The 18806-nt window shown below is 43.6% G+C and overlaps 1 protein-coding gene across 1 annotated transcript; it reads right to left on the bottom strand.

Annotated features, from left to right (window-relative positions):
- Positions 1–9222: 9222 nt before the first annotated feature.
- Positions 9223–11632, bottom strand: CITED2 (Cbp/p300-interacting transactivator, with Glu/Asp-rich carboxy-terminal domain, 2). The gene is given in 2 exon segments (XM_005859067.2): positions 9223–10915; positions 11379–11632. A coding segment is annotated over 1 exon segment (834 nt). The 5' UTR covers positions 10908–10915; positions 11379–11632; the 3' UTR covers positions 9223–10073.
- Between the last annotated feature and the right edge of the window lie 7174 nt (positions 11633–18806).

The following is an 18806-nucleotide window of genomic DNA, read 5'->3' on the forward strand; positions in this document are numbered from 1 at the left end:
CCATTTGAAAGGATGAGTGTCTAAGACTTTACAGGCACATTTGAAAACCACCATTGTACTCTGGAGAAAAATTGAGCAGGGTTAAAGGGATAGGAATGGCATGGGGAAAGCAGGAGGTGGCTTTTCATTAGTGTGGTCATTGAAGAAGCAAGTTCTGACAAAGACCTGAGGAAGCTTCAGTATGGAAAACATATTTGAGGCAGAGGGACAGCAAAAGCAAAAGACTTATGGAATGTATTGACCAATTAGATTGGTGAGTAAGGAGGAATAAATGTAGGAAATTTCTAGATCTCTGGCTTGAGTGTCTAGGTGAATGGTAGTTCCATCAACCAGGGATGAGAACAGAGTGGGCAGGGGAGAGAGGACAAATGCAAGCTTGGGTATGCTGTGCTTAAATACTTATCAGAAGTCATTGCATGTGTGTTGTGTGTGTTGTGTGTGTGTGTGTGTGTGTGTGTGTGTGTGTGTGTGGTATCAGGCAGTGCTTGGGGCTGGAGGTGGGGTTTGGAATCCTTATGATCTGCACTCTACCAGAACCCTTAAGAAATTGATGGAATTGACTAGTGAGATGAGGTAAGAGGTCTGATGAACACCAATATTTAAAATAAGAGCAGAGGACTGGCTTGAGAGATAACAAAAACAGGACAGATGCATGATTTAAGGATCAGAGAAAGGCAGAAAAAAACTAGCAACCTTTTCATCTCTTTCTTATTGAGGCACAAATTCTATCGTTCAAAACTTATTCCTTTAGCTTAAATGTAGTACTCTCTTTAAAGTTTCTCTCTTAAGATATAAGTGTCCCCACCCTGGCCAGTTTAGCTCAGTTAGGTGGAGTGTTGTCCCATGCACCAAAATGTGGGAGGTTTGATTCCCAGTCAGAATGCGTGTGAATGGCAATGAATTGATGTTTCTCTCCTCTCTCTCCTTCTTCTTCTTCTTCTTCTTCTTCTTCTTCTTCTTCTTCTTCTTCTTCTTCTTCTTCTTCCTCCTCCTCCTCCTCCTCCTCCTCCTTCCTCTCTATAAAGTCAATTTTTAAAAAAGATATAAGTGTCCCCAGCAGGCCAGAAAATTGAGCCAATGGTATCTGACTGAATGGAAGACAGGATGCGTACACTTCAAAACAGGAAGAGGATAAAAGGGAAAAATAGTGGGGAGTTGCTCAAAAATACCTTTAGTCGATTTCTTATTTTTCTTAGGGTGTAGAGAGTGATGGTGCATCGACAAAATGTGTTAAGGTGTTCTTGGCTTATCTTCAATGTAAGGGGTTATAATAGGTCACAGGACATATTTTGTTTCAGTAAAACAAATGGCAGGGGTGGGGTGGTGGGCAAGTTCTTTAAGCTTATAGCAATCTAGTCTTCTAGGTTACTAAGTGCAAATGCAAACTTACAGAACTTTAGCTACACCTAGTGGCCAAGTAGTGGAAGAAGCATTTTATTGTAATAGTTCTTTAGCTGTATTACTTTTACATATCAGTCAATATTATTTCTTGGGTGGTTATGTATTATAATATACAGTTCCCTCTGGATAACTATTATCAATTAATCTGTTAGTTTTTCACCTAGCTAAATCACTAATACCCCAGACTTGAAGAATGTGCTGGTGTAAAACAAAAAAACTGTGTTGGGAAGTTGGGAAAAAGGAAATAAATGACATAGTCTTGTGCCTCTTACCTGCTTGGCAACTCTGAAGTACCAACTTACAGTGTTTAACACCTGCTAGCCTCCTCTACTTCAGCATTATATATAGGATTGTCTTTTGAGAAAATAAGCAACAATAGGAGTGTTGATGATGATGATGATTGTGGCCCAGGAAGAGATGTTTGAAGAAAAGAGAACCCAAATATTTGCTGAGTGTTTGATATATATGAAGTTGGAAAGATGAAATTAATGTGTAAGAACATAAAGCAGAACCTGAAATGAAGAACTGACCAAATTATTAATAGGAGATATATATATATATATTTAAACCACTGCATCAGCGAAAATGTTACTTCGTCTCCTGAAGTTTTGCAAATGGCATGTACTAGAAATATGTCATGGGTGGTAATTTTTTTGTACTCGCTTATAGATTGAGGAATCTTAGTAGCCAACACTAGTGGTCATTATGGTAATGAAGGGGAGTATTTACAGAGCCGATTCCAACCCTTGGAGAGTTGGCTTGGCTGGGTCAGGTCTAGGGCTCATCTCCAGGCTCACAGTTGGCTTGGGAAAAGAACAACAAGAAATGGTGTACTGGTTTCGAAGGCGTTTGTATAATACTGCACTCCAGCTTTCCAAGGGAAGAAAATAATGGGATTGGGTTTACGTTTCCTTCATGAGAACTTGAACACACAATTAATTAAACATACATCTTCATTTTACTGATGGAGAAACATGAGCCAACAGTGATTAAATTACTCAGCTATTTGGTTGCAGAGCTACACCTACAACCCATGGTTTTCACTCCTGATCTATATTCTTTTTACTGCCACTATTAATGGAAAAGTTCTCCATTTCGGTAGAAGACCAAAGAAAGAGGATGTGGGCTTGCACCTACATCAAGGAAGTTTAGATAGATTGAGGAAGATTAAGTGTAAAGTAACTAAATACTACATTTCCTTTATTCTTTGATGTACATTTTTTCATCTTAAATCATCCTGAATCTTATAATCAATGTTAAGCCATAGTTGTTTCCAGGAACTGTGTCAAATTGTGGCATGGACATCCTTACGTGGGAGAATTGGGCTATTAAGATTCGCATTTACTAGATTATAGAAGTCACAAAGCTAAGGCGTTGAACTTAATTCCTGATGAAGACTATGTACTTTCCTGCAATATGTAATTCAATTAAGGGGAAAAAAACCCAGAGTTACAATTTACATCACTAGTATTCTTTCATTTGACTTGACGTGTTAACAGATGAAGGTGTTAAGAAGGGGTTAGGCCAGCCGTGGGCAAACTACGGCCCGCGGGCCGGATCCGCCCGTTTGAAATGAATAAAACTAAAAAAAAAAAAGACCGCATCCTTTTATGTAATGATGTTTACTTTGAATCTATATTAGTTCACACAAACACTCCATCCATGCTTTTGTTCCGGCCCTCCGGTCCAGTTTAAGAACCCATTGTGGCCCTCGAGTCAAAAAGTTTGCCCACCCCTGGGTTAGGCAGACTCACCCCCAATGCTGCCCCTGCATTGTCAGGGGCCATACTTAATTTGGAAGAATTTTAAAATAGCTTTAAAAAAAGTGTAGACCTAAATCCTGCGAATCTCAAAAGGCAGTGGTATGTAATTGGATGAGTAGATGCATGTCATATTTGTGTTGGTATACTTTATAATTTGCGTACATATAATACACATAATGTAGTGTATTTCGCCCCCTGAATTACCCTTACTAAATTGACCATCTTACAACCAGTAACATCTACAAATAGGACTAATTTGGTTTAGAAAGAACACTGTCTTAGAAGCGAGGTCTGGGAAACCACTCCGTCTCCTCTAGCTGTGTTGTGAGCAGTTTATTTTCTCTGTACATATCAGTTTCCTTACCTAAAATTGGAATATTGATATATGACTTGCAAGGATGTTGTGAGGATTACATATGAGTATGTAAATAAAGTGCCTACCACATAGTAGATGCTCAGCAAAATCAGTCCAGCCCCAGGAAACTGGAGTCAACAAAATGATGTATTAAGTAATGCTGGCTGACTAAATTGCTCTGATTCAGTCCCATGTAGACGACACAGTGTTTCTCACCATTTTAAAATCTATGCCTCATTGGTCAAAATGATTTTAAAAAGTCTTCTACGTTATGTTTTATTGAAATAAGATGTATTTAAACACTTTCTCAAATATATAATAGCATGGAGTACATTTTTTCATTCTGGCTTATCCTACCCTCTCTCATTCTGATCCACCTCCTAGCGGGGTGGCCCCACCCAGCTCAGAATCAGTGACCTAATACATGGTGTCAGACAGGGATCTATGAACTATTTAGATATTTATTTCAGGCTCGTATTAGGACCGTAGCAGTTCCATCAGTTTTCACTGACTGGCCCCATTGTCCACATATTTGCTGAACACATTGGGTGAAAGAAGAAATATGGAACTAGATCATCTTGCTTATCCTCCTTCATAGAGTTATCCAAAATAAACGTAATGGGACAGTATTTACAAGGTTATCTAAGAATTTTTTATGCACAATATAAGTACTATGTGTTTGTCAGAATGGAGATATCAAGGGGAAAAAATAGATGGGTTACTAAGCTCTGTGGCCAGGTTACTTAAAGAAATCCAAGGCCACATTTTAGTCAGTCCCTAAGGCAGTGATGGCGAACCTATGACACGCGTGTCAGAGGTGACAGGCAAACTCATTTTTTTGGTTGATTTTTCTTTGTTAAATGGCATTTAAATATATAAAATAAATATCAAAAATATAAGTCTTTGTTTTACTGTGGTTGCAAATATCAAAAAATTTCTATATGTGACACGGCACCAGAGTTAAGTTAGGGTTTTTCAAAATGCTGACACGCCGAGCTCAAAAGGTTCGCCATCACTGCCCTAAGGAGACACAAAGAGAAAAAAAGGCTTCATGGCCCCAATAGAATTTCCTTCGCTCCAGTCTGCTGTCCCTGACAGTGTTCATAAAACAGTATCACCACCTGAAGTTAGCTGCCCTCTGATGACTTTTTCTGAAATTTTGTTAGTTCGACTTTCACTCAAGCCTAAATCTCGCTCCCCACCCTGATTTCAAGAATGGACCGGCAGGATTCTTCTCCCACTCACTATTAACTTTTCAAAAGCCACTCGCCTATTTGCCTATCTCCTGCCATGACCAGCACACTAACCTTGCCTTATCACAGGCTCCTTAGGAACTGGAATCCCCTTTCTGCTTTGTTCAGCAGCCCAAGATGTAATCAAGGAGCCACTCCTTGGGGAGGGTAGAAAGGGAAGGATTTTAGGCCTGAGCACCATAGCGATGCCACAGGAGAATTGCAGGAATCCCGTGAACTGTCCTCACCCCACATTGTGCTCTGCCTCACTGATCTTTCAAATTAGTTCAGCCTCATGAAAACCAACAACATTTAAAGCAAGTAATAATAGTCATTGTACACCTCTCATCTGCCTTAGCTCACTCTGCGTGTCCTGGTTTAGCCAAGCTGAGTTTTCAAAAAGCACTACCACTGAGTCCTGGGACTGGGTCTGAGAACATCAGTGCTCATCTTGGGGAAAGAAGTCACTGATAAGGATCGAGCTACTGAAAAGCCATGATTTGTTCACAGAAGGTATGGAATGTGTTGGTTGATATTCTCTCTTTCTGAAGGATCATGGATTCAGTTCCTCAACAGAGAATAAACCTATTTCTCTTTTCTTTTCTTTTATTGTGCTATTAATAGCAAAATATTATAAAAATTTACACCAGCAGCTCTTAGGATATTTTCAGTTCACTATGTAACATTACTTATGAGTTTAAATCCTCTTGTGAGGGGGGATTTTTTTTTTTTAATTTAAGGTGTCTTAAAATTTTTCCAAAATAGAGATGGGTCTTATTTACTGCAAGGCAAACTGAAATTATTTATAAACAGTACATTATTTGATAGAAAATGTCCTTATGTTTCTCTTTCTAATGTAAATTATAAGTATGGCTGCCAGGAAAAAAGAATAATTTCTCTCCTTGCTGGTTAAAAATAGGTCAAGTAATTTAAGCCAGTCCATTGCAATTAAAATTCTGACATCGCCATTGTTCCTTCTGTTCTGGGGGGAAAAGACAAACAGAACACATGATAATAGGGGTTCATTGGCTAAGTCACCTGATGTGCTACCTATTGTTCTCTCGCTTCAATCTGCCTGGGAGCTCCGATTGGCTGATGGCAGTACAGTACCAAAGTGATAAATACCGCCTCGGAAGCTGTGTGTAACACCTCTTTTGTGCTGCCCAACAGTTCCGCTGGAGAGGAGGAAGTTGCCAATGGCTTGGGTCCTAAATTCCTTGAATTCTAAATTTATTTATTTATTGGAGACAATGTTATCTGCCAAGTTTATTTTAAAGTAAATTCTACTGAATCAATTAGACAGTAACAGTCATTCTCATTAAACATCCTGTGGCCCTTTTCACAAGATTAGAGCCCGTGGTCACATTCCAACACAGATAATGCCTCCTGCATTCCTACATACTTCCCTCCACCTTTCCAGCCCCATGCCCTCAAATACATTATTATTTGTGCTTAGCCCAAATCAACAGTTCTGTTGTGAGAGTGCAGAGTGTCAACTTTAACGGACAGGCCAGAGCATTGCCGGTTATACTTTTAAAAAGAAAACCCTTAGCCAGTGCATGTTTTAAAATATGAGGCAAATCTCAATTATGCACCTTTAATCATAGGTTAAGGGCTTTGGTGAGTAAAATACTCTCATTTTAATAAAGGGTGTTTATTTTGGAATTTTCTTTAATAAAAGATTTGTTGCTCAAATATATGCTGTTCGCATCAAGAAAGAAAATGAAGTCTTCAGAAATGATAAAAAAAAACAAAAACAAAAACAAAACCACAACTACCAAACAATAAAACATAAAACAACCCCCCTTGAGCAGCTTTCCTTTGACCTTCTAAATAAATTCCACAAGGGGGCGAAAACACCTAATGGTCCGGCACTGCAAAGTTTATATTTCAAAACCGGCCACCCATAATAGATTAGTGGATTAATATTTTGGTCTAAAGGATCTGGCCTTTAATGTTGACATCAATTTATAGCTATCCCAGGAGCTTACAGTAGTAAAAGTCACGGAGACCATAAACTTCACAATAGATGTCAGCCTTCTGGTACCAGTGCTCTAGCCTAGCACCCCATAAACAGAGGTGATTAGGTAACTGCTCTTCAAAGAGCCATCCGTAGCTGTAACATCTTCATCAGCTCTAGCAAAGATACTGCCGCCAGGATTTTAGCAGCTGCGGGGCAGAGGCACGCGTTTTTATTAATGCATATTTATTTTTCTGACATGTTTCTATGATGTTGCATTGCTGCTTATCATTGATCTCTTCTTGAAAATCAAGCGTGGGGTGTCTATTTGTGGGCACCGCTAGGAGAACAGAAGCACTCTTGTATCGTAGTAGAACTTTTTGAAAAACAGCCAAGGTACAGAGGTCAAATTTCCCCATATGCTCTAAGTAACTTAGTAGGAAGCAAGACCACAAAAGGTTTTGCAAATGTCTGCCAGAAGCCCAGTGATCTAGGTCGCTGTACAGGTTTCATTAATCAGGGTGTTCAAACAAGGAGTTATTTTTCTCTGCCTAAGAGACCTGCAGATATATCACATAGAATCTGCTCAATTGTTGATCAAGAAAGAGTTTTAATGAAATAGAGATCATTCAAGTGAATGGGAGGGAGGAGGGGGGCGGGTTGTATTTGTACTGAAGAGAAATTGTGCTTTCAACCCAGCTCCTCTGTTTGAGTCCTCTGTTCTGGCAGAGATGGGCTCAGGATCTAATAATAGTTCCTTGAGCTCTGCATCTCCACATACGTGTCCGGGTTAGAGCAGCAGGAGGAATTTAGTGACAGAGCAGGTGTTGTGGCTTATTCCCTGGCAGAATACATGGTGAAGGGTGGTGGCCAGACAATTCTTTTGCTTCTTTCTTTTTGCAAAAGAACAATGCCTCCAATAGGTTTCCCTTTTTTTCCTGGCACAAGTGAAAAAGAACTAGAATTGCTGTATTAATATGTATGCAAACATATTTTTTCACTTGAGCCTCTGGAAAAAAAAGAAAAACTTAACGGTGAAAATGCTTAGCCAGGAAGATTTACTGCTGATTGCAGATTTAGTATTGACACGTCTTAGCTAAAGAAAACTTCAGCTCTAACTATTAATGTGGGAAATCTGGATCAGCTTTTAAAAATGGGGTGGAGTTTTCAATGACAGTGTATTTTCAGAGACATTATTTAGAACATAATTTTTAATAGGAGTGTCAATTATAGTGGCGTGTGCATCTTAATTTTAATGGTCTGTCTTGGCTATAGAATTATGGAATGTAGGTGATCTGAATTATACTGGAGTCAGCCTTTATGCAAGACCCACTGTTATTTAATACTTCTATATACCCTCCTCTCCTTTTTAATTATAAAATAGGCTTAAAGATTGGAATCTGTCTAAATGAAATTCCCTTTTAAAATAGTGAGACTTTTCTCCAATCTACATTTCTTTACTCCTCCAGTAGGTTAAATACAAAATACTTTTTTTTCTCTCTCTCGTTAATGTAGGTGTGTTGCCCTTATAAGATAAGCTAGGAAAACAAAAAATTCTTTCTCCTGCCAACGTTAATGTAGGTGTGTTGCCCTTATAAGCTAGGAAAACAAAAAATTCTTTCTCCTGCCAACAGAGATAATTTGAGATTTTAACAATATTACTTTTTCATTTGATTATATAAGGTAAAACCTGACATCTACTTACTGAACTGTAGTTATATATTCTTGATAATCCATTTAGGTAAAATTAAAATGACCTTATCCTTATGTCCTTTGCACCCAATGCCTGTGACAGAAAAGGCTCAGTATTCTGGAAAACAGGGCATGCTTGAGAGGGAACATCTTGTAAAGACTGTAATTTGACCTTTGACTCAACCTCTCTGAGTAAATTTTAAATATTATAGGAGAACAAATAGAAAGCCTCAAGGTATAATTCTGCTCCATCTTCCTCTTAGAACTATAAGCCAGTCAGAAGCTATTTCAGAGATTAAGCTAGCAGTGTGTGTGCCTCTCCTTAGTACTTTTACTGAGAAATAAGATTCATCACTACAGATAAAAATTTCTATATCATGCCATCCTCATCAATCTCCCAGAATATTACTCCCTTCTACCTCCTTTGAAGTAGTTGAATCAGGTATAGCCAGAAACCCTTAAATTTTCCCTCTTCCATACTATGAAAAAAATATCCATAATTTTTAGTATAATAAACCTTTCTAACTCTAGAGTATACTTGAATTTGATGGCAATTAAGGGGAAAGAAAAGCTTTGACAACTTTGTAGCTTTTGATTAAAACCACACCAAGAGACATGTTCCAATGATAACAAGGAAGCATTATGCCAATTATGTTAAATCCTGCTCCTCTCTTAAGCTCATCATGACCTGTTTTAGTGTCCAGTGCTTTACTCTTTGGAATGCTTACTCTCATCAATGAAGTGTTCCATTTACAGAGGAAAAAAAGGAAATCCACCAAAGGGAACAACCACCCCCAAATGACTTCTAGAAAACAAGTATTTCTTAACTTTTTATTGACATTGGCAAATTAAAATAGAATAAATTAACAAGTATTTTTTCAAAAAAATGTTTTGTACAAAAATACTGTCAAAATTTCCTTAAAAGCTTTCAACACAGTAGTATCTTTTCATGTACTGAATATAACTATTAGCACAGTGTCAAAAATGTTGAAGACAGAAACAAAATAAAAATCTGTGAAATGTTTGCCACTGACGACATTCCACACACCCTATTATTGTCTGTACATATGGGGGAGGGGGGGGCAGCCAACTTGAAAGTGAACAGTATGACTTTTCCTGATCCAGAACGGCTTGGCCCACATCTGTTTAATCTTCCAGTTTAGCATATTTTAAAAATTAGTCTGTACTCAAATGCATAGTTAAAAAAATGAAGCGAGATGGCAGAGTTTGTGCATCTGCCCTTCGAAGTTCATGCAACCAACTAATGCAATTTTTCCTTTCACTCATAAATTTGAATGCAGTTCAGTCATTTGAAACCATCTACAAAATCCACAAGATTAAGCAGTTTGCCAAGATTAATATCTAACAGTTGAGCACTGGAGAAAGTGAGGAAATAAGGAGTAAAAACAAACAAAAAAGACCAAGTTAGCTAGATATTTCAACTACATAAGGGAGGTGAATGTCAAGGCTACAAAAACGAAACAAAAACAGGAAAAAAAAAAGTGGCAGCAATTTTTTTAACCAATTTGTACAAGTTTATAGTTTACTTTGTTTCCAAGTTCTCAAACCTTTCAAGATTTGAAAAGTGAGATACTGTGTCTAAGGGAATGTTTTTAATTCACACCGAAGAAGTTGGAGGGTTTGATTTCTTTCGCTGGGTTTCGATCGAGTCAACAGCTTACTCGACTGGGCTGCTGTTTGCACACGAAGTCCGTCATGAAATCAAATTCGTTTTGCCCCAGCCAGAGTTCAGGCAGCTCCTTGATGCGGTCCAAACCCATTTCTATCACTAAGGACATAAGCACTTCCTCGTCGATGAAATCAGTGTCTATGACATTGGGCGGCAGCATTGCAGCAGGGACGTGGGCCACAGAGGCGGGCATGTTGCTGCTGCCGCTGCCGCTGCCGCCGCCGCCGCTGCCATTGGACAGACCTCACCGGTACCTGCATGGTGAAAAACATCAGATCACAGCGCCATCTGAATGGCAAGCACCCGAGCCGGGGGTGGTGCTGCCGCCGCTGTGTTTGGGGTTGCAATCTCGGAAGTGCTGGTTTGTCCCGTTCATCTGGTGGCCTGCAGCAGAGTGCAAATCCGGCATGTAGTGGTTGTGGGGGTAGGGGTGATGGTTGAAATACTGGTTGTTGAGCTTCTGCAGCTGCATGCTGGCCGGCAGGGAGCCTCCCTGGCTGGCCACCGGGGGGCCCATGAACTGGGAGTTGTTAAACCTAGCGGCTGGGGCCAGCGCGCTTGCGGGGTGCCCTCCGTTCACAGTCCCCGGCCCCATCGCGTGCCTGATGCCGCTGGTGGCATTCATGTTGCCCGCGCCGTAGTGTATGTGCTCGCCCATTAGGGCGTTGAAGGCGTGTTGGGGCTGCTGCTGCTGCTGGTGGTGATGGGGGCTCGGGAACTGCCCCATGCCCATGCGGTGGGCAGGGTGGTGGTGCAGCCCATTGGTACCGTCGGGGAAGCGCCCGTGGTTCATGGCCATCATATGGTCTGCCATTTCCAGTCCTGCAAGTGAAAAGGGCAGACGATAAGACCCGGGCCACACGTGTCGCCCACCAGAGCGCACCCCACTTTTTCTGGCCGCTGCCCCCCAAGACCCCCGGGCGCACGTCGGCTGCGAATTTTCATTCCCCAGGATCCCGCTAGTAGCTAGCGCACCGGGACTCGCCAACACGGCGGACCTTCCACCCACAACAGAGCCGGGGGGCTGCACAGACAGCCCCTTCCCCTGTGATCGGGCGGGAGGGCCGGAGCCCACACCCCCCTCCGCTCTCCTAAGTCGCCTAATAAAGGAAGTGCCCCGTAGCCCTGCCGCGAACTTAAGGCTTTAAATCAACCCTCCTCATCCTGTTGTTGCACATCCTGTTGTTATTCCCCAGCTCCGCCTAGCGCTCTTCCTCCGGGCAAACCCAGCCCTCGGAGGACGGGGTTGGCAGGAGCCCGGGCCAGCTTCGCCGGGCGCGCTTACCTTCCGTCTTAGCGATTTCTGCTCCGAAGACCAAGGGCGGGATCGTCGGGTCCAGGACCGACTCAGCAGCACATAGAGGGGGCCTTCCTGGCGTGCAGGGCGCTAGCTGTCGCGTTGTCGGAGCTGAGGTCTTGCAGCGGGCCGCGGGGGTAGAATCGGAGCCGCTCTCCTTTATTTTCCCTCCGCTGCCCTCACAGCTCAGCAAGACTGCCCAGCAACTACCAACAATGAACTGTGTTTCTTAGAGCTTTGGCCACAGTTAATATAAGGATCTCAGGAAGGGCGGAGCAAGAGCCTCCAGGGCGGGAGGCAAGAAAAAGCGGATTCTGGAACTCCGGGCACATCGGACCGGGTCGTGGAGCTGCGTCCTCGCGGCGAGCGGCACGTGCACAGAGGTTGCCGCGGGCCTGGGTGCTGCCCCATTGCCCCCAGACTCTGGTTTCTTCCCTACCCGCAAATGTGGGGACGGCCCGGTCGCGCCGGGTCCAGGGAGAAAATCCTCCTTGGACTCCTAGCCCGCAGGTATCGCCTTCCCGGAGAGGAGCGAGGAAAACTCACCGCCCCCAGCCCCCTTACGGCCGGATCCCCCATCCCAACCCCTTCCACCGGGTTCACCTAGCGGTTTGGGCTACCTTCTACGGGAAAAGGGGGTTCGCTCGCGCCCTAGCCCTCCATAGTGCCCTTTTGCCTCCCTGGTTTTGCAAAAGCTTCCTTGGACCGAGAGAATGGCTGTGTTTTCCTGAGTGGGGTTTTAAAGCCCGGGACAAATAATGTCCCCGCCTCCGAGCGCGCTATCCTGGGCTGTGCCTTTGTGTTTTTGTAGGGGCAGCAGGTAAGCTGATCTAGATATTCTCCTTGTAGATGCATTTTTTCCTGACTCCTTTCAAGGACAGGAGCTGGGGGCGGGGAGCGGCACTGGCTGCAGGTGGACCGAGCGCGCTCGCGGCCCGGCCGGCCCCGTTCTTGCGATTGGGAATCCGGTCCGCGCTTTTGGGCCCACCCGCCGCTGTGTGCTTCAGCTAAGTTTGCTTTGCAGCTAGCTCTTGGTAGCTTTGGCATCCGAGCTGAGGCGTCTCTGCTCTGTAAACAAACTCAGCGATCCTCGTCCCCAGATCCACCTTTTTGCACATACACAGTTTCTAGCTTCTGCTGTTGCCCTTGATCCGGGAGGGAGGTGGGGGTGTGTACAAACTTGCACAGCCTCCCTCTGGGCTCTGCCTGAGGGTTTGGGGTTGATTTAGAAGCGAACGGGTTTGTAATTAAGAAATTCGAAGGCTGCGTAAGGCTGCTGTTGCTGGAAAAGGAAAACAAATAAATAACATGGTAATCGTTTGGTAAATAAAGTTGTTCTGGAGGTGGACGCGTAGCTGCACGTCCCATATGGCACCGCGCGCGCACACGCACTCCTGGGACTCTTCCTTTCCAGTGAAATTGTTCGGTGGAGCAATGGGCGGTTATAATAACCGTGCTTCCCATAACGTGACACGACTAGCCTGGTCTTCTGTTTGGCTCACTGACTTGCAAATAAAAGCCCTAACTAGGGTCTGGGCGACAACCTGGTCAGAGCTCTCTCTCTCTCTCTTGCTTTCTAATGTGGGGAAGCCGAATTGTTTCCCCCAACCACGAGGAGGCTGCTCCAAGCCTTCGTATTGCTCTTTATGTGGTAACAGCGAGTTTAGCATGTAGCGCTCCGAATAAGGACTTCTGTGCAGAGTTGTTTCTTCATAACTCTATAGCCATTGAAGACTTCCTGCTGCCAAGAGCGAGTTCCCCGCCTCCCCCTCCCCCTCCCCCGTTTTTTCCTCCCTCCTCGTTGACAAGACTTTGAGGCCTTATGTCTTGAGAACTGAAAATCCTGATACATTTTCCCTTTCAGGAATTTTGCAAATGAGACCGAATACTGTTTATTTTCGATGACCCCTCCATCTTCTTTGTATATGTATATCACTGTTCCTCTTTTTCCTTCTCCAGGCTCTCCAACATGTACAACAGTGTATGCGATCATTTTTAAACCTCAAAGATATTTACTTTTTGGAGACTTGTGCACAGAACACATTGCATTGTTGGTTGCAACAAATCCCCTAATATCCTCCCCACCCACTGCCTTTACCTATAGGTCTTGGACTTGAAGTTACAGAATCAGAGTCTTAGAAGAGACCTATAAAAAAATAGACTCCGAAATATTAGTCACCTCAGACTCAAAAATTGCCAGATACCTTGCTTACTACCCCTTCCTCATACAGCAGTGTCTTCAAGGACCAGCTCTTGAATGTCTAATCTAAAGAAATGTGCCCCTCCATCAGTTCTATTGCTTCCACTCAATATTGGGAAATGCCTTGAAAGGTCACCTCCTCCTGCCTCACCCTTTAAAGGGGAAAAAATTAGTTCTGGGACCTGCTGGTTAGACCATGGCATGCTTTGTTCATTTATTCATCCATCCAATGAATGTTTCCCAAGTGCCAGGCACTTTTCCTAGTGCCTGGAGAGACAACTAAGATAGGAACCCATGGTCTAAAGGAGGAGATGAACGAACAGGCCTTGGACACACTGTGATCAATGCCACAACAGCATTAAACACAAGGACTGCTGGGAGCACATAGGCAGGACCCCTATCCTGGTCTTCAGGGCCTTGGGAAGGCTTCCCAGGGACTAAGTTCAGGCCTGAGGATGTGTAGAAGTTAGGCCACCCCAGGAGGGGGCAGAGATGAAATAGGTTGGAGAACTAAACTGGTGCTGGATCCTGTGGGCTTTGGTCCTCAATTGAGAAATTTGGATTGTATCTTGAAGACAATGAGAAGCTTGTGAAGGCTTGTGAACCAGTAAGATGATCAAATTTTTGTTTTAGAGAGATCAGGACAATACTGTGGAGAATGGATTGAGAAAGTAAGACTGGGAACAGGGAGTCCAGTTACAGTCATCCAGGGGTTTATCCTGTGAACCTGGGTAATACAGTCGTCAAGTAGTACTGCTTGATGGTTGTATTGGTTTCCAAGGGCTTTCATAACAAAGTACCCATAACTGTGTTTATGCCACTCAGGACTTTATTTTCTCACATTTCTGGAGGCTAGAAGGCCAAAATCAAGGTGTTGGGAGGGTTGGTTCTGAAGGTTGTGAGTGAAAATCTGTTCTATGTCTCTCTCCTAGATTTGGTGGTTTGCTGATCATCTTTGGTGTACCTTGGCTTATACATGCATCACCCCAATCTCTGCCTTTATCTTTACATGATGTTTTTTTCTGTGTGATTGTATCTTTGTGTGCAAATTTCCCCTTCTTCCTCCTCCCCTCCTTCTCCTTCTCCTTCTCCTTCTCCTCCTCCTCCTCCCCTCCTTCTCCTTCTCCTTCTCCTTCTCCTTCTCCTTCTCCTTCTCCTTCCTCCTTCCTCCTTCCTCCTTCTCCTTCCTCCTCTTTAAAGCTGAATATTATTCCATTGCATGTATGGAACACACTTTATTTATCCGCCCATCTGCTTTTGGCTAATTTTTAACAGCAGTCACGGACATCTCTGCATACCCCATCTAGAGCCCTACTGGAAGCGGGTAGGGTAGACTGGCTCCGCGGACCCAGCAGCTCGAGGCATCGGAGGGGAAGGGGACGCTGGGGAGGGTCGGCCTGGGCTGGAAGCTTTGTTTAGAGGCACATGAGGCCACAAACTGCACCAAGGAAGGTGCAGCCAAACTTCTGCATATTTTTCTCCAAACGACACAAGTGATTTGTCAGAGACTAATGGGTTCTTTGCAGCGGGCTGGAAGGGCTGTCGGAGGTGGTAATAAAGAGGAAGCGATGTCAAATATTAAAAGGCAACGCATTCCAGCGGCTTCGCGGCAGAGAAGTCCATTAAATCAGAACCCCGAGAAAGGTTGTGCGGCCAAACAAATTTTTTTTCGGAGCTCAAGTAGGAACCCAGCGAGGTGATAAATGCTCCCGATTCCATTGGTACTTATGACACATAGTTGATAAAAGACCTGAAAAAATTATAAACTCAGAGCAGTTGTGAGATATACTGAGAAAGCCCAGCGAGGACTGTGTCACGCGTGCCCGGGGGATAATTCATCGGGAAGCGGAGGAGCTCGATGCGTGCAGACGCCGTGGGGACAAATGGTGGCTTTGCACAAACACAGCCTCCTGCAGCTGCTGCTCAGTGGGGACATGGCGGCTGGGAGCACTCAGAGAGAGCAGACAAGCCCCAAGCCGAACGCCTCCTCCTCTTCCTCCTCCTCCTCCTCCTCCACCAGTCATATTGGATTAGGGCCTATCCTAATGACTTCATTTTAACGTGATTACCTCTGTAAAGATCCTGTCTCCAAATAAGAAATAAGGTCACATTCTGATGTACTGGGGGTTAAGATTCCAACATCTTTTTTTGGAGGGACACACTTTACCCCATAACAGTGGTAGAGAAACTGAATAACACAAGACCCCTGCCATTATGGAAGAAAGATGCTGCCCAGAACTCTCTTCCCAGATATCCTGCTGGCCCACACTCTCATTTCTTCCTGTCACTGCTCAGATACACCTCAGTGAGGTCTTCCTGACTATCCTACTCGCATAGCAAGATCCTTTGTTTTCTTAATGTTTATTTTCCTCCTTTATCCCTACCTGACATGCTGCATGTTGGATTTCATTGTCTTCTTCAGTGAAATGGCGGTTCCAGGAGAGCAGAGATCTTATTCATTCAGTGTCTTAAACAAGTCCTGGTATATTAGTCTTTGACCGATTAGATCAGTGGTTCTCAACCTTCTGGCCCTTTAAATACAGTTCCTCATGTTGTGACCCAACCATAAAATTATTTTCGTTGCTACTTCATAACTGTAATGTTGCTACTGTTATGAATCGTAATGTAAGTATCTGATATGCAGGATGGTCTTAGGCGACCCCTGTGAAAGGGTCGTTCGACTGCCAAAGGGGTCGCGACCCACAGGTTGAGAACCGCTGGATTAGACCAATGAGTGAATGAATGAGTGGAATATAACAGAGGAGTCAAGGGAAGCCAAATGAACAGCTGATGGGGGAGTCAGGGAAGATTTTTCTGGAGAAGGTTACTTCCAGGGCTAGAGGAAGAAACAGCGAGTGGAAAGGAGAAGAGCAGCTGGCCACTGTTTGCATTGTGGCCTCTCATGCACGTGGGGAAAACTGTGATCTATTTGGGAAGATGGCTCCCCTGTGGGTCAGGATTGCTGGCTGCTGACTGATGAAAAAAAGTCTTTATTGTTGTAAATGTTCGATTGAAACACACCTTTGAGAAGTAAGCCTCCAGTTTCAGCTAACTCTTGAGTTGAGGAAGGCTGATATGAAAATGTATGAAAGAGTTTATACATGTGTGATGGGTGGGGGTAGGGTGGGGTTTCGTTCTGAATTTTGTGCTTTGCCTAAAGGACCACACGTAATCCTCACCCTAAGGATGACTTTCATTACTCCAAAAAGGAGAATTTTGAGTCTCAGAGGGTTTTAAACAAACAAACAAACAAAACATGTCCACTTTCTCAGAGGGATGAGTTAAAATGCGAGAGAAAGAAACAGTCAAAGGCAGACACTGTTTGGACCCCTCCTCCTCTTCCCTTCCTTCCAACATCTTGGTTCTCGGCCTTAGCTGGTGAGAAAACACTGCTGCCCATGGTGCTACCATTCACTCAGCCATCACAGTGAGTCAGTATTTGAGCATGAGGTGTGACAATGGTCCCTATTTCTGCCTTTTTCATATTCCCTCGTCTCCCTCATCTGTGGGGTCTGTGAAGAAAAGTCTGATATTTTATTGATCTGTGGAATCATCCAGGGTGGGAAATATTTGGTGGATTCATAGTTCCTGATCTAGAAACTGTGGATGGCCTTTAGTGTCAGGGTGATAACATCTAAGCCTGTGAATTTGGTTATAATTAATAAAGTACATATTCATTTGAAATTAATACTAAACTAAATTACTGTTTTTATGCATTTTCTCATTTGGCAGAAATATAGTCATTACTGGAGGGGGTGTCAGTGAAATGTTTTATTAAAAGGGGGTCTTTAAACTTGATGAAGTTGATATTGTCTCACCTGAGATGCTGGTTAAACTGAAGATTCCAGGACATTGCCCCTGAAACTCCTGATTCAGCAGGTTGGGAGTGGAGCCTGAGCTTCTATGTGTATTTCTAAAAGCTTCCCAGGTGGCTCTGATGTTTAGTCAGGTTTGTAAACCACCAGCCTAGTCCACAGGTGGGTGGCAACTGGGGTTACTCTCACAGGTGTCACTGGTGTAGCATGAGTCTGGTTCGTGCTCATAAAGCCCTGTTTCCCTGGATTGCTCTCCCCCCCCCCCCCCCCCCCCCCCCCCCCCCACCACATCCCATGTTTGGACTTTGCCCATCTTTGAAGATCTAGCTCAGATGACACCTCCTTTTGCACACCTTCCTGATCCCCCAGATGGAAAGAATTCTGGCTCCGTTGGTGCTCCCAGGGCATTTTGCTCAGATCTTCCTTTATGCCTTGTTCTGCCTTGCGGTGTGGGAATCTGTGCCCTCCTATAGCCTTCACCTCAATGATAGAGGTTCCCTGGTGAGCCCCAAGGAGCTGCACAATGTCGTGTATGAACAGCTTGTATTAGCCTGCTGGGGTGCTGGAACAAAATACCACAGAGTGGGTGGCTTAAACAATAGACACTTATTTTCTCACAGTTCTGGAGGCGAGAACTAGGACCAAGATGTCAGGAGGATTGGTTCCTTAGCTGTGAGAAGGTGGCTGCCTTCTTGCCATCCAGCTCTTTCCTGTTTCTTCTGTGCTGAAGCCCTGGGTAGCTCTTTGTGACCCATCCATGTGGACTCCCTTTAATTGAATCTCCTCTTAAGACCATATATCTAAATGCAGTTATATTCTGAAATACTGAGGGTTTAGGGTTTCAACATGAATTTTGGGGAGCACAGTTCAGCTTGTGACACGCCTCATGTGTAGATTCTTTTTAGGTGTAGTAGTCCCTCTTTATCTCTAGTTCTACTTTCTGCAGTTTCAGTTATCCATGGTCAACTGCAGTCCAAAAATATTAAAATAGAAAATTCCAGAAATAAGCAATTTATTAGTGTTAAATTAGTGTGTTTTGAGTAGCGGATGAAATCTCATGATGTCCTGTTTGGAGGTAACACATTCCTTTGTCCAGCATCTCCACGTTGTATACGCTCCCCGCCCATTAGTCATTTAGTAGCTGGCTGGCTATCAGAGTGCTTGTGTTAGCGTCACCCTTGTTTTTACTCAATAATGGCCCCAATGCACATGAGAAGCGATGCTGGCAAGTTGAATATTCTGAAGAGAAGCCGTAAAGCTCTTTCTTTAAGTGAAAGTTCTTGACTTAATAAGGAAATAAGAAAAATCGTTTCCTGAGGTTGCTAAAATCAATGGGAAGAATATGTCTTCTATCTGTGAAATTGTGAAGAAGGAAAAAGAAATCCATGTTTTGCTTTCACA

Source organism: Myotis brandtii, unplaced genomic scaffold (assembly GCF_000412655.1).
Source record: "Myotis brandtii unplaced genomic scaffold, ASM41265v1 scaffold123, whole genome shotgun sequence".
Lineage (NCBI taxonomy): Eukaryota > Metazoa > Chordata > Mammalia > Chiroptera > Vespertilionidae > Myotis > Myotis brandtii.